Raw genomic sequence first — 16,269 nt, forward strand, 5'->3', positions numbered from 1 at the left:
TATTGAGCCCACTCCAATATATACATTTGAAAATAGGTTTCTCTGAACAGTTAAAGGAAACATTGGGTCAAATTCTTGCATTACATGAAAAAAAAAATCACGAAAGTGCATATACATAGGCACGTATACATGCAGAAGGAAGCCACGTTGCCACTTGCAGCATGGCCAGCTGCAACTATATGCCATTAACTGCTATAGATACAGGCCTGTGTTGGGTCACAGAGTACATATACATTAATGTAAACATTATCCCTTGGTTTGAGAGACTCTACTAAGGGAAGTCTTCCTGTTAGGGAAAGGAGTAAGGCCAGGGACTGTCTGGAAGTGGAGTTTTATTTCAGACACACGTATGTGGACCTGGACCTGCCCCACAGAAGTTGCAGAATCAAAGCTTTATTGCAAAAAGAACAGACTATTTCACACTGAACTGGTAACTAAGCTAGTATATCAACTTTATGCACTTCTGTAGAGTAGATATTAAACTATTTTTTCCATTTCCCGCCAAGTAAATCCGGTAGAAACAATACCATCTTTCCAATTAGCTTCTATGATTTTGAAGTGGCCAAGCTTAGAATGGCAACTGGACGCACTGAAAGGCATCAGCACTGGAAGTAAAATGCTCACTTCCAGCTCCTAGAAATAGCTCTCAATGACATTTCTTCAGCAGATGAAGAGTTATATTTTTAACTGCAAGCATGGTCTCCGTGCAGGTTGGTTTGATGAGCGTCTCGGGAAGTAAAAATCCAAAATGGCCGGTGTCACGCAGCTCAAACGCAAATGCGTAGGGGATGCCATTTTTGTAGGCCCAGTCCATAGAGCTACCAGAACTCACATCTGAAAGAGGAAATTCAGAGAAAAATTTTAAAAATGTTAAATGCAGGTCACGTTGAAAGCACCAGAGGGTTCTCGTGGCATTTTGTCTCCAGAAGTTAGTGAATACACTTGCAACTCCAGCTGTTGCTTGCCCTGATCCTGAATACCCTTCAGAGAAGGGCATGGGCACACAGTGAATGGTGCTCAGCAAGACAGGGGATTAGGCCTTTGCTTTTCACAGAAAAAAAAATAATAACTGACTTTTTTTTTGTGTAAAGCAAAACTTTAGAAAAGAGAACATTTAGAATAAAGCCTCAAACTCTTCTTGTCCCCAGGTGAGTGCAGTCTAAGGCTTTGCTTCCACAAAGATCTCCCAGCTGGACTGCAGCTCTGCATGCTCCTAGGCTTAACTTGGGGTTTTTTGGCAATTCTTTTGCATGGAAAAGGGAGAAAGTTGATAAAGCAATCTACATTCTCCTCTTCCAAGTGCTTTCAAAATTATTTTCTCTTCATTTCTGTCTTGTTTTCTCACCATTGCCTTACAGCATGAGAGCATTTGCATAGGTGGTGTCTAATATCAACAAACCTTCCCAAGGAAGTGTGCTTCTTATGCTTTCGTTATCTCCATATGTTGATTACCCAAGACATTTATATTTATATAAAGATCTGTCTCTCATGTGGCCTGCTGTCTTCTGTGCAATTCTGGCATCAATTCACACTGCTCTTCCTTTGACATAGCAACTGACTGCGCTGTAATGAGCACAAGATGATGACCATGCTGTGAAATGAAGGCCCACTATAAAGAGGAGCTCTAACCAAAACACAGCAACAGCAGAGGAGATGCAGGAGGTTTTCCAAAAAATCTTGCTATTTACTTAAGCTTCTCACTTTTGATGTCTGTTACAATTACTGAGAGCATTCAGGCCCCATAGTTTCAGTTTAAAGAAAAGTGTCTCATTGAAGCCTACTGAATTTCTTTTTCCCTACCTGTCTACGCGGAGAGCTTGCCTGACAAATGTTGTTACATATTTAAATCGCATATTTCAAAGATATTTTGTTATAGAGAAAAACGTATTTTAAATCGCTCTCTAAAAAATGGAAGATGTCTAGATAAAGATACTCTTGCTATCATTTATCATCATCTAGACACAAAGACATTTGAAACCTAGCTTTTAAAGAGATCATCCTAAATTTTAGAATGATATCTATGAATAGCTGTACCTACCACAATTGCAGAGGAGAGGCAAAGTAATGGTGAAAAATGAAACCTACTTTGAATTATTTCCTCCCAAATATTTTATCACTTAGCAGTGCATTATCTGATAAAGATACACTTTTTAAGATTTTGTTTTATCTTTCTTTTTAAAAAAATCTGGTTTTATGTGTTATTTGCTGGGTTTCACCTCTCAAATGCATTGCATTTTAGTATCTTCTATTGCATCGAGTTAATCTTGCTGCAATCGACTGACTGAATCAGTTACAAAACTTCATCTTCTGCCTTCCTCACCATCCACAACTGGAACAAAGTTCACTTTAAACAGTGTTTGTTCTCTTTGTTGTAATAAGGGTAATCTCCATCTTACTATAGGTAGGTCAAAGTCACAAACCTGTGCCAGAGGAAAACTTACACAAAGTGGTAGACGCAGGGCCATATCTGTATCTTATACCATATGCTGACTGAAGAGCATTAACAGCATTATAGGCAGCTAATTCCTGTGTGAGGGAGAAAACAAATACATAAATTAGACTTTGAATTAAATACTGTCACGCGATTGTAACCTACCAGCTATGGATCATTGACTTCGGGCACAACGCTGTGTTCCATGAGTCTGCAGCAGCTAATTTAAAATTATTTTAAATGATAAATGCCTTTTTTTTTTCAGCAATTCTCTAATTCCCTGAAAAACTTGATTTGATATTTTCATGGCATAAAAAAGCTCACTGCACTGTGAATGATCAGCCATTAAGTATTTGTAATTCTAAGGATATATACCAATTTAGTCACACAACAATTTCAGGAAACATGTGAAACCATGAGATGAAATACTTGGTTTTTATGCAGTTTAAAAGCCGTGCATGAATTTTCTGCCAGTACCCGTAGACGCATTGCCCAGTCCACTAAACCTCATCTCTGCTGGGCTTATGAAGGAGAAATGATCTCTTGGTGACACTCCACAGTGGTTCAGTGAGCAGAGTGGGAAGAAGGAGGGATACGAATTCCGCTCCTGAATCTCTAATGGACAGATGGATGAATGTTCACTGCTAGTCTAACTTTCTCTGGGGCCAGATGATGTAGGCTTAGAGAACTCTTGCAGAAATGTGATTTTAGTACTGTATGGGGAAGATCAGCCCCTGCATTTTATCATACACATGGATGCAGTCTGTTGAGGAGCTTCATGGGATCCTGTGAAACTGGGTACAGAAGGCCTGGCCCATGGCACATTCCAAGGGTCACACATGGGAAGTGCATCCAAACACAGAGAAAAGATGCATGTATTCGAAAGAAAAAGGAATATTATGATGCCAAAGAAAAGGATCCTGGAGAAGGTACAGTGAAGGCAAGGAATATCTAGGAAAACACAGAGCCATCTTCCACAGAGCAAGAAATGAACACCACTGGAGCTACAAACTGCTAGACTTTGAACCACAGGATAAACCTGCTATGGTTGTGGTGGTTTTTGGTTTGTTTTGTTCTGTTTTTATGTGAACTGAAGAGCTGTAGGTTTCAGTTTATGCAACTCTTTGTGAACTCGGTCCTTACCTGGTTATTCATCAGGCAGTAGATGAATGCAGTGGAGAAGGATTACTCTATACTTGCCTTTCTGTTTATACACCTTCCCTAACCTTCCACTTGTTTGCCATTATCAGGAATTGGGATTCTGGCTTAATCCTTGGTCTGATCCATGCAGGCATCCCTACTGTGGGTCTTTGCCCAAATAGATAAGCCAGAGAAAACTGCCTTAAAATGACATTCCAGAAAAAAACAAAACCAAGCCACAACCACTTTCACTTACTGGCCAGCAAGTAGGGCTTTGGAGAGTTTATTTTACACTGAGAACTGCTCTTAGCAAATGGAAGAGCAATTTCTTACTCCATAATAAATATCTGCTAGGCACAACTCGATTTTTTGTTTGTTTGTTTCTCAGCACAGGGATGATAGTGCCCAAGACTGACATTTTCAGCTTGCCCCTTCTCTTCCTCTTGCCACCTCCAGAAGAGTGTGTGGAGGCAGGGATCGCTACAGCCAGCGTTGCCAGGAACTTCTGCTGGGTTGGGATGTGGTCACCAGATGGTGCAGAGGGGCAACCTCTGAGTCACCCTAATACCAAAATTGAGGAGGTGGGAGGATGTCTGAGGAAGAGGGAAGAGCTATCACTTAGGACTCTTCCTCCTCTTATAGATGCCTCAGCTTCCATGAGTCATGACACACAAGACCCATGACGGGGTCGGAGGCGTTGGACCCCACGAGGGCAGCGAGGGGCAGTGGGGACTCGCAGGGCTCTGGGGAGCCCAGGCTGTTGTCGGGTGCCTGCACTGAAGTCCCAAGCGCCAGGCTCAGATGCTCAACAGAAATATGCCAAGCAGCTGGGCTTACCATCCCAGAACCATGGTGTGGAGCTAGGACAGCCTGACAACAGGCCTGACACCAGGGAGTGGGAGCCAGGGCTCAGCTGAGGGAGCTGCGATGGGTGGAGAGCAATATCCCAGTAAACACACCATGGAAATGAGAACATAGCCACAAAGACGAAGACTCTCCATGCACGAGTTACTCATTGTACAGCAATGAGACAAAAGGAGCAGGCCCTGTTGAAATATATCTGAAGAAATAGTTTGGTAATGCCCATTTGAAACCAGCACAACAGTACTGGGTTCTGTGCAGAGGCAGCAACTGTTTGAAGGCCAGCCCAGGAGTGACCCAAGTCCACGTCCACCACGCAAGCAGGTGTCCCTGGGCGCTGTAAGCTCAATGCTCTTAGCTTTGAGGGGTACTGCTGGCTTCCACGGTTACATGCCCGAAGAAGGGGACAGTTCTCAACTGCATCATACCATGCAAGTCAGATCCTGAATAAATCCAGGCAACCAGTCTTTGAACATCCTCAAGGAGAAAGCTGCACGTAGAATTACCAGATTTTTACAAAGACATAAGCAAACTCAGTCATGCCTTGTAAGTTCATTGCAAACACTAAGGCAAACTACTGTACAGGAAGAAAAGGTATGAAAAGTAGGTGAAATTTAGAACTCTTGAGGTGGATGAATGTTTCTGCTTGGTTTTTTTTCAACCTAGAAGTGCACTTTCATTTTAAGTATCTTAAAGGAACAGATTTCAGAGGAGTGTTGATAAGAGAGTTGTGCCTAAATTAGAACAGAATATGCATGTTGTGATCAGTACACAGCTCTCCAGTTTCAAAGCAACTCTGAATAATTGAACACTTTAATCGAAATGGCAACTGACAGCTTGCTAGAATGATACGACCCAGACAGAAACATCCTTTCTTCTGCTCAGGATTAATTGTGGCCTCCTATTAGCACCTAATGTTATTTATCTGCTATGCACGTGGAGTCCTGCAGTTGTCCACTGTACACAGTCCGTGTAGGCCAACAAAATTCGTTCCATTAGCAGCAGGAAATAGAGATCTGCTGCTTTCCAGCTCACTGTAATTCTCCAAGAGAACTGGAGAATCTGAAACCTCCGCCACCATTTTAGACACTTCAAATATTAAAGACTATTAATTTCAGAACCACCAGGGAATGGAGCCTTTGGCCGTAGGCAAATATTAAAAAATACAAATAAATAAGCAACAATATTCCATTCATTTTCACTATGATCCCCAGAACAAGCTTTCTAAATAACAGGAAATTACTTCGGTTTCTTATTACGAACTCCCTGTTCTTTTTGACACACTGCAATACAAAGAAGTACAGAGTCCAAATACTGGCAGAATATTTGGAATTGGGATTTGGCTTCCATTTGTCCAGAGCCATAGTCTAAAACGGTGTCTTTCATTACCCCTTTAGGTCTGTGCTCCCCTCCCTCTGATGAGAAGCCTGATCCAAGGTCTCACAAACCTAGGGAACACCTACTACTCATCAAAAACTGGGTTCCTTTGATCTAAAAGCTGTGGATGGAAAGGTTGAGTGTGTGTGCTCAGAGGACGTTACTCCCTGTCTCAGAATGGAAATAGCCCTTGAGCAACAAGAACAACATGTACTGAAGATTTACCAGTATGTGTGAAAACTCTCAGAGACTCCTTTTCCTTACAGTGAATTTCCTGCTATTGCCTGATGTTACTCTGTGTGTTTTCATCAAGACATCCAAGAGTCATATTCTTGCAGAGCTGATCCTCATTCTTCCTAACACCATGTCTTTAACTTCTGCTGTCTTGTCTGTTCTTAAAAAAATGTACTTACACCTGCTGGTCTTAAAGGAATGAGATCCTGTGGTTTTAAATTCCCAGTCTATGTGTTTTGGTAAATAGCAGTCACCAATTCACTCGGGGACCTCTTCTTTCCCTTTGCCATGCCCCAAAACAGGGTGGAGAAGTTAGAACAAAGAGAAGGCCCATGGATTTATTCACAGTCAATGCAAGGCTGGGTGGCCATCCCTCACAAGTCTCACATTTTTAGCTCCTCTGGCTGCTTAGTTAACTGCTAATTTTCTCTGTTTCCCAAGAATGACATCAGACAGGAGAATTTTTAGTACCTGCTGAAATTAAGTGTCTTAACAGAAATAAAGGCACAAAGAGAGTTCAGTCCGTGGAGTGCTGGCTGCTCAGCCCCTGAGAGGGCAGCTGAGTGAAACTTCAGTGAAGCTCCAAGGTCTAACGACATCGTTTATTCTGCACACGATAAATCTAAGGTGCAGTTCAGCTCCTTTTGGAGTAAACTAGCTTAAACTAGTAAGTGAAATGTCACTGCAACGTTCAAGGCCAAAATGGGAGATATATGGACAATGCAATTTTACCAGGGACTGAGGGTGAAAGAAAGAGGCTTGCTACTGGTTGGTGCAATGCGTGTCTGTGAGCAGGGGCAAACAGAAAGTGAAGTTTAAGACTCATTTCCCCAAGAGAATAAGCCACAGGGAGGGTTTTATGTACAGGAGGCTGGCTAAAAACAGACTTCAAACTGTGAGCAGAGGGAATAGTTCTCTTGCATTTAGATGAGCATGGAATATATTAAATGTACATATTTGTAAATCAATAGGCTTGCATCAAAAACCATACTCTTATTAATTTTTTCTTCTAATAGACAAAAACTCCAAAGCACCTGATGTTAATTAACAACTTGTCTTAAAAGGGTAAAACCACTGTGTCTGAGCAGGATGACACGTAAAGCAATAGAAGCTTTACTTTTGTTGAAATCTATGAGATTCCTCCTCTAATTGACAAATATAAACTATTTTTATTTTATTTTGTTCATAAAATGGAAGATGATCTTTGTGCTTCTGTGTTTAAGGTCTGAGCACTGAAGGGACAGAATTTCAGCTAGATGCCCAAGGACTTAACTACATAATTCCCATTACAGTTAATTAAATAAAATGATAATAACTATAATTAAAATCCAGGGATTTATCCTATAAAGTAATTTAAAGGGACTGATGGATGGAAGGCATTATACCATTTTAATCAAGTTACTGCTGACTCACTTTGAGTGAAGGTTATATAACCAGAAATGAGATTGCAAGTGGATCCTGAATAAATACCGCTCAATATTAAATATGGGCAAAGTACTGAAGAAAGAAGTCTCCTCTCAAAACAAGAAGTACCAAAAAATAACATACAGGGAACCATGTTATCCCAAGTTTTAAGGAACTTACCACACAGCTGAAGTTTGGAATAGTTGCGTACTTGTAAGAGTAAGGGTACAGCAGCATCTGTGCATATGCGTGGAAGGACAAATAGGCTTTTATTTGTTTCCGATGTTTGCGGAGAAAATGAGCAACAGCCTTTACTTCAGGCTCAGACTCAGGAAAGGGACCACAGTAGGTGTCATCGCATGGGTGAAGTGAAGCACCTTCATCTAGAGATTGAAAGAGAAAGTTGATGGCAAGCGATCATGGAAAATTTCTGAGAGTCAACTTCTGGCTCAGCCTGTGTGAGCCTGCGCGCAGAAGTGTGAAAAGCAATAAACAAATTGCTTTCTTGTGACTGATGGGCAAGAGCCAGTGGGACCTCAGTACAGTGATCTGCTCGATCATCTAGTAGACACACCAAATTGCCAACTGGCCAGCTACATGCAGTTGTCCCTGGTTTTAACCCAACAGAAAAAGCCTGACTTGATTGTATTTTCTTCCCTGGCTTTCCATATACCATACCTCTTTTACTATGTATTCCATACCTCTTTTACTAGTCACTATCAAGACAAATCTAGCCTTTAGGAGCATTTTAACCTACTAGCTAACTACAGTGATGGTTACAATGGTAGGTAGATAACCTCAACGGGCATTATCTTAGAGACTGGTTTAAAACATGAGAATTGTCCCTGACTACTGCCTACTTTTACTCTTGCAAACCTTATGGAAAAAAATGACAAGCCACATGGAATGATCACACAGCTAGCTAAAACTGAAATCATCTCAGTTTGCACAGGGCTTATTTTTCCTTCGACTTTATGGCAGGGGTTCAGTTGTGAGGACATCTTCCACCACGTCAACCTGCTTAGGTGGCAGTAAGCTGTAGAAGTGTAGCCTGCATGTAATATCCCATGAGGTACTGAAAGATGAAACTCAGAAAAGGAGATGTGGCAGTGGCTCCTTGATCATTTAGCAATTCTGGATCTAAGCCAATGTCTCATTTACATCTTAGGGCCTGGGCCCTAAGAACAATATTTGTGCAAATCCACTCCGCTCTTTTATCCACTGTGATTTCAAAATGCCACGTGTTTTACGCTGACCCACAGAATAATAATACTTTGTTTGCGACATTCCCTGGTGTCATCAGGGACTTACAAAAGCAGTGTTTTATTAGCTTTCCTTTGTATAGTAAGTACTGCCATCTTCAAATAATAAGAAAAGAGCAGTGTGTCAGAAGGCATAATAATATGAACTAAAGCAGGGTTATGCAATCAACCTAATGCCCCAAAAATTAAAAAGTGGAAGAATTTCACGCTGCAGCTTCATTTGTAATACGAAAACTGAGGTTACCATTCAATGGCCACAGGTGAGGATTTCAAAAGCTATTAGTGCTTAGATCGCCGTGGATATGGAAGGGTTATATAGAGGAGGGCAGACGGTCTCCTCCCTGCAGAACAGATGGCCACCAAGTCATCCAAATCCCAAGAGTGCTCTGCCTCAATGTCTTGTCAGGCAATATAGCTAAAGCAGAGCTATTTAACAGAGCCTCCGGAGCCTTTGCTTTTTTTATGGATACTTCATCTCCTGTAACAGTGTTGTCTGTTGAATCATGAAAATGGACATCACTGTTAATACACAACAGAATCATACAAGCTAATGCTAAAATGACCCACTGGTAAAATATGACTCAGTTTAGTGACTTTCAGTGAGGAAAAAACTTCCTTAAGTGAAGCTTGCTGGTAGCAAAAAGAGAGAGTTTCCATGGATAACGTAAGGATATACTCAAATTTCATACTGGAAGTTCTTCTAAAGTAACACAGAAAGGAAAAAAAAAAGATACAGTGAGTATCGACTCCTGCGAAATTTCTGAGTTACAGTCATGAGAAGAAAATGGAATTGCACAAAATGTCACCAAGCTGCCTTATTTTTCTACCTGATAGCATACTGGAGGAGAACAAGTACCCTCCAACATCCATCATGAGGTCAAATGTACAAAGGAAATGTGTGTGGAGACTGATAAAACTAATGCTTTGGTACAAAACGCAGACTGGGACGATGGATGAGCTGGAGCATGATTCCCAGACTTCCTTGCAGTAATTTCTTCTGCCAGTATGGGGGACCATTCTCAATGAGCAGTGGGGTGCATTGGAAATTGGGATGCACTGGGAATTTTAACTCCCACTGCTGCTGTCTTGGGGGCTTTGGATCCAGCCCCTTTGAACTGCATTTGCCCTAGGACATAATTTAGTTCTAAATATCTCATTATTGGCTTTAAACTTGCCAATAGTTAATTTCATGAACATTAAACTGTTGTGCTAGTTATTGCACCTAAATATATATTGCAAGCAGCATTTTGACCCAGAGATCTTGCAGTCAGTATTCACCTGGGGCTGTGTGCAATTTCTGTGCTCTGTTTTGGGTACAGGGCGTGCAGCAAAGCGACATCTACCACAATCAGTGATGTGGCCCTTTTCTCGGTCTCTAGAGAATACAGAAGCAACATCATAAAGCTTACATCAAAGTCCTACACTAGAAAGGAAGAGGAAAGCAGAAGGGATGCTGTGTTATCTTTACCCTGCAGCTCACATTTAGTGGCTTTGCTGGGGCTGGATTCTGCCACGACATGCCTGCCTGGAAGCCCCACGGTGAAGTTCAAACCTTGTCTGCAAACTGTAAGTGCAACTGAACTGAATTAAAAGGTTGTTATAAGCATACGCAGTATTAAATGTTAAACACACCATGATTATACAAGCCTCAAAGTGTGATATGATCCACATTCTTCTCTGCTTCATTTAGTGCCAGATTAATGAGAATATGGGGTGCCGGGTGAGGATCTTCTGAACACCAGTCAGCCCAGTTCATGAAAGAGCTCTTTATTCTCTGGCAAAATAATCAGATGGAGTTTGGGTCCAGTGTAGGAAGCAGAGCATATGTTTGGTGGGATGATGAGCAACCTTGAATCAATTTTTATTTTTTAAACTCAAGGTGGGGACCTGTCTTTAATGTTCAGGGCAGGGGAGAAATGCAACAAGTAGTGGATTACAACACACAATGTGCATGTGTTTTGTTATAGTTTCATTCAGCCTAGAAAAAATGTTTTTTACTGAAAACTAAGCAAACATTTTCAGGACTGAGTGAAAACTGTGCTTTAATACAGTGGCTGGGGAGCAAGAAGAGGGAGGACAGAGCAATTTGAACCCAAGAAAGAGTCAGTAGGACCAGAAAGAAAATGCACTTTGTGAGTAACTATATAATGTTGCACTGAGGGGTAACTATAAAATGGCTCTGAAGACTTTGTAAGAAAACTGTTCATTGCAACCATGCTGGTGGCTATCTTCTGAACAATAAATGTATGTCCGCAAAATACCTGCAGTTGTGACTTACGCTCTTAAGTAAAATATGTTAACAGTGATGCAGGACTCTTTGGTTCATTTTTACATTATTTTTGCAGCATAAAATTGCCTTAAAGATCATGATAGCAGCCCTGGGACCATCTTCTGTAGTGGAGGGATTCTCAACTAACACAGGCTTTCTGTAACTGCTTCTGTGTTAGTCCTCTCCCTACTGCAAGTAGAGTCCAAAAAAACTGGAAGCATATTTCACAAATCCATAATATATTGAATGTATGCTTCTGTTCACTCTCACCTCATTTGCATTCGCCCTAGGCAGATTACTTACACTCTTTTATCCTTACAGTTCTCAAAAATCTCCTTAAAGAATCCAGTCGCCGCAAGCCAGACTGTACAGTGCTCACTCCTGCTGCAACCATCGGAGTATTGTGGGAACATCTAGAGACTTCCAGGGGAAGAGGGATGGGCTGAAGGGAGGGCTGTTGCGCTAGCACTACGCAAACACAATTTCTGTCTTTACAAGTTTATCAGGCAAATAAGGAAGGTGGCCGAATGCTGGAGGAGAGAACAGCTGCACAGGGAGGCGAAGGAAGTTGCTCAAGGTTGGAAAACAGGTCATCAGAAGAGCGAGATATATACCGCCGTATTTCACAACAAAGTGTTATTGCTTTCTGCTGCACCAGAACTGGCATGGCAGCTTACTCCTGTGTGAGTCTTGCTATAAGATTTAATAAAAAAGATTTAATAAAATACCATTTCTTCTTCAGTGGACCCATTCCAAATCTCCTGGTAGTATTTCATTACTGCTGCATTCTCTATGCAAAACTGAGGTCAATTTTTATGAAAGTATTTACAGAAGTGCTGGGAGTTTAAAACTGGCTCTTCATGCATTTACAAGCACCTTCTTTCTTTATGAAATCGCTAGTAATAATGGCCTTAAAATAGTATCAGACATTTCTCTGTGAGGCCAACACAGCAAGTCTGACATTTCCAAAGCTACAGCCATTTCAAAGAAATGAAAAATTAAATAAAATGAAGTTTGAAATGTTTCCTAAAGCTGTAGTTCAGTAAATTCTGAAATATGATGGCCCAGGCTCAATACTGTGCTTCAAATTTTTTACATGACTGCAGAAATACAAAATTGCTATATGTGCTTTTTTTTTTTTTTTTACTTCGCCACACTCGCCATGAAAACTTTTTACTTGTCATTAGATGTGTTTTTCCAAAGTGCAGGACTGTTATTTTTTTATAAGCTAAAGATTTGAGCCCTGGCCTGTGGCTTTATGGGAAAGTAGCTTCAACTTTAAAAATAGAAAAGAGAATACTTCACAATGGATGCGACCTAACCTACTTACTCTGTTGGATAATTAAATACAGGATAATCTGAACTGGTGGACCAAAGTATCTCCAGACTTACCACACCATTTCACTTTCCAGTTGCGATTAGCATCAACACCATGACACCGAAACCTTGTGTTCTTTGACCTTGTTTTCCTCCAAAATCGATCCTAACGTAAGTTACAAAATAGTTAAATAGCAATATTACTATATTTTGGCAAAAATCTATTTGTACATATAACAAGCCAATCCTGGTAAACAGATTCAGTATTATATTTTAACTGGACTAATTTACTTCCGTTTTGCCTGCCACTAAGTGATGGACCAGCTTATACAGAAAGTCATCTTTGAATAGTATAGCCACCATTTGATCTTTCCTGTCTGAACAATTTTTTGAGTAATAGTACTGATACTACTTACATTTGTCCAGCTAAAATGATATCCATCCACATTAAATACAGGCATGATATAGAAATACAGCTGAGTTAGCATCTTTCTCATCGCAGGATCGGTCTGGTATGTCTGAAGAGCCTAAAGCAGAAAAGCCAAAGTAAGTAGTTTCCATAAGAAAAATAATTTCCCTATTAAGTATTGTGACAGGCTAAGACAGTCACATGGCCTTTGGCACCACTGACATCCTGAGAGCTGTACTTGAAAGGCCGACATCCTCCTGCAAATGTGATTAAAGGCAGCATGTGAACGTGTGAAAAGGGTGTTCAAAAGAGCCTACTCTCTCTGCTTCTCAGTCACTTTCAATAGCCAAGAAAATACAACCCATATTACAGAACAGCAAATGCATACAAAGTGTTTCTTGACACAGGAACTGAAAATCAGTGGAATTGATTCTTAGTTGAGGAAACATGTTTAGCTCCTGTAAGACAATCAAGTGCTGTTGTTTCCACCAGGTGATGATTTGGTGAGGTCAGAGCGTGCCTGAAAGTGTTTAAGGTTCACATTATGTAAGCTTTTGTTGTAGCCAAAGTAATTTACTATGCACACAGCCATCAATACAGGCAGCATATTCCTTTATGATTTAAAAAACCCTCTACTTTTGGAGAACCTCAAGTATAAAGTTTAGTAGAGGAAGTCTACATAGGGAAAGTATTTTTTTTCCATTCTACATCTTAGAAATCTGCAGCAAACCAGAGGCTCCTCAGGAGTTCTGTTTGCTAGTGCCACAGATGCTCCTTTACCAGTTTTGGGAAGCCTGGGACTCCACATGCTGTAGCAAAACCTGCCCCTTGCCATAGCTGGGCATCCTTTGAGTTTTAAGTCTTGATTCTGTAAGGCGAGAAATCAAGTGTGTCACCCGGCAGGCAGAACACGTTTCACACTGACGCTGGGTTCGGAGGGATGCCCGAGCCTGGCTCCTCTCCTCCCGGTGCTGCAATTACAGCCTTCTGCTCTGCAGTATTTCTGGCCTTCCGGATCCAGGAAGGAACATGTGTTTGGGGGACAAAGGGGAATGTTTGCTCTGAAATAAACTAAGCTAAAAGCTTTTCAGTTGACAAATGCCAGGGAACAGTGTGAAGTATGGGAATCCGATACTTCTGGGCTCCTAACCATGCAGCTGTCTGCATTATTGAAGCTTCCACAGGAGCTGACAGATAATTTTTTAGGAACACCTGCATGAAAACCCCATACAAATGGACATACCTGGGGCTTAAATTTACTAATGGAGGAGTTTGAACTTTTTTTTTTAGATTTCTAAATGCTTTTCCTAGGCTGTTCATTGTCCAGCTCTCCGCTGTGTAGTGCTTTCAACCTCACCCAGCCTCAGCTTCCCACCCAGCAGTGCTCTGCACCTGCAGGTCCTTCAGCCTCACCTGCGCAGCCACAGCAGCGTGTCGCCCCCGAGCAAAGCCACCGAGTCACCCAGTGCCACTCCACACCGAGCTCCTCTTCTCTTTCAGCCAGAGGAGAGGAGAGGCGAGGAGAGGAGAGGCGAGGAGAGGAGAGGCGAGGAGAGGAGAGGAGAGGAGAGGCGAGGAGAGGAGAGGAGAGGAGAGGAGAGGAGAGGAGAGGAGAGGAGAGGAGAGGAGAGGCGAGGAGAGGAGAGGAGAGGAGAGGAGAGGAGAGGAGAGGGGAGGAGAGGGAAGGGGAGGAGAGGAGAGGGGAGGAGAGGAGAGGAGAGGAGAGGAGAGGGGAGGAGAGGCGAGGAGAGGAGAGGAGAGGAGAGGCGAGGAGAGGCGAGGAGAGGAGAGGAGAGGAGAGGCGAGGCGAGGAGAGGAGAGGCGAGGAGAGGAGAGGAGAGGAGAGGCGAGGAGAGGAGAGGCGAGGAGAGGAGAGGAGAGGAGAGGCGAGGAGAGGAGAGGCGAGGAGAGGAGAGGAGAGGCGAGGAGAGGAGAGGAGAGGAGAGGCGAGGCGAGGAGAGGCGAGGCGAGGAGAGGAGAGGAGAGGAGAGGAGAGGCGAGGAGAGGAGAGGAGAGGCGAGGAGAGGAGAGGAGAGGAGAGGAGAGGAGAGGAGAGGAGAGGAGAGGAGAGGCGAGGAGAGGAGAGGAGAGGAGAGGAGAGGAGAGGAGAGGAGAGGCGAGGAGAGGAGAGGAGAGGAGAGGCGAGGAGAGGAGAGGAGAGGCGAGGAGAGGAGAGGAGAGGAGAGGCGAGAAGAGGAGAGGAGAGGCGAGGAGAGGAGAGGAGAGGCGAGGAGAGGAGAGGAGAGGAGAGGAGAGGCGAGAAGAGGAGAGGAGAGGCGAGGAGAGGAGAGGAGAGGAGAGGAGAGGAGAGGAGAGGAGAGGAGAGGCGAGGAGAGGAGAGGCGAGGAGAGGAGAGGAGAGGAGAGGCGAGGAGAGGAGAGGAGAGGAGAGGAGAGGAGAGGAGAGGAGAGGAGAGGCGAGGAGAGGAGAGGAGAGGCGAGGAGAGGAGAGGAGAGGAGAGGAGAGGCGAGAAGAGGAGAGGAGAGGCGAGGAGAGGAGAGGAGAGGAGAGGAGAGGAGAGGAGAGGAGAGGAGAGGCGAGGAGAGGAGAGGCGAGGAGAGGAGAGGAGAGGAGAGGAGAGGAGAGGAGAGGAGAGGCGAGGAGAGGAGAGGCGAGGAGAGGAGAGGAGAGGAGAGGCGAGGAGAGGAGAGGAGAGGAGAGGAGAGGCGAGGAGAGGCGAGGGGAGGAGAGGAGAGGAGAGGAGAGGAGAGGAGAGGAGAGGAGAGGAGAGGAGAGGAGAGGAGAGGAGAGGAGAGGAGAGGAGAGGAGAGGGAAGGGGAGGAGAGGAGAGGGGAGGAGAGGAGAGGAGAGGAGAGGCGAGGAGAGGGAGCAAGAGAGGGTGAACTAGGCACCGCACAGAACGCAATGAGACCTGGGCAGCAGCTGCGACAGATGCTGAAAGAAGACAGGGCTACCGTGGGGGGAGAAGAGGATGACAGTGGGATTTTGAGGGGAAGCTTTGTGGAGCTGTGGGCTGCCTGGGAAAAAGTCCCCAGCCAACGCGGAGGTCACAGGTTCCCTGGCCTACGTGCCAGAAATTCCCCAGAGATTCTTTGCTGCAATGGTATGGCATTTAAATTCAATGTACTTCTATTAGGAAGCCATATCAAGGCCACAAATACTTTTGGATAAAAATATAGGTATTCAGGGAACTGCAGCTATAGTAAAAAGTAATTCTGCCAAAACAATGCAATGGTTACTCAAAAACAATGACCATGAAAAAAAGGGCTCTGTTTCATTGATGTTCCATATGCGGAAAACACCAACTAAAGAAACTAGGGGTACTCTGTGCATTAAGCTAGCCCTGCACTTAAATCTTCACAGGATTGAGAGCCTACCTGGTAAGTATGAATGTTCAATCTGAAAGACTGTTCTTAGGTGGAAACAGAACCAAGTCGTGCTCCAAAATGTGAGTCAAGGAAAATGAACACTTTTCTCATGCTTATTTGAGGGAGAAGTAATTTGACTGGGGAGGAAAAAAGGCACCACATATCGCTTCCTTGACTTTTTAATGCTTTTCTCCTTTTAGACAGTATTAACAACTAAGCTCAAGTTGTGTCTCTGT

General features: G+C 43.3%; 1 protein-coding gene across 1 annotated transcript in view; it reads right to left on the bottom strand.

Annotated features, from left to right (window-relative positions):
* Positions 1–646: 646 nt before the first annotated feature.
* The window catches only part of CPA6 (carboxypeptidase A6), a 78,618-nt gene continuing 62,995 nt past the window's right edge, over positions 647–16,269 (bottom strand). Inside the window, exons 7-11 of the mRNA XM_065627947.1 lie at positions 12,712–12,822; positions 12,371–12,461; positions 7,628–7,830; positions 2,442–2,526; positions 647–834 (exon numbers count right to left, since the gene is read on the bottom strand). Of these exons, the coding sequence (XP_065484019.1) occupies positions 647–834; positions 2,442–2,526; positions 7,628–7,830; positions 12,371–12,461; positions 12,712–12,822 (678 nt within the window). The remainder of the gene's footprint in view (positions 835–2,441; positions 2,527–7,627; positions 7,831–12,370; positions 12,462–12,711; positions 12,823–16,269) is intronic.

Source organism: Caloenas nicobarica, chromosome 2, assembly GCF_036013445.1.
Source record: "Caloenas nicobarica isolate bCalNic1 chromosome 2, bCalNic1.hap1, whole genome shotgun sequence".
Classification (NCBI taxonomy): domain Eukaryota; kingdom Metazoa; phylum Chordata; class Aves; order Columbiformes; family Columbidae; genus Caloenas; species Caloenas nicobarica.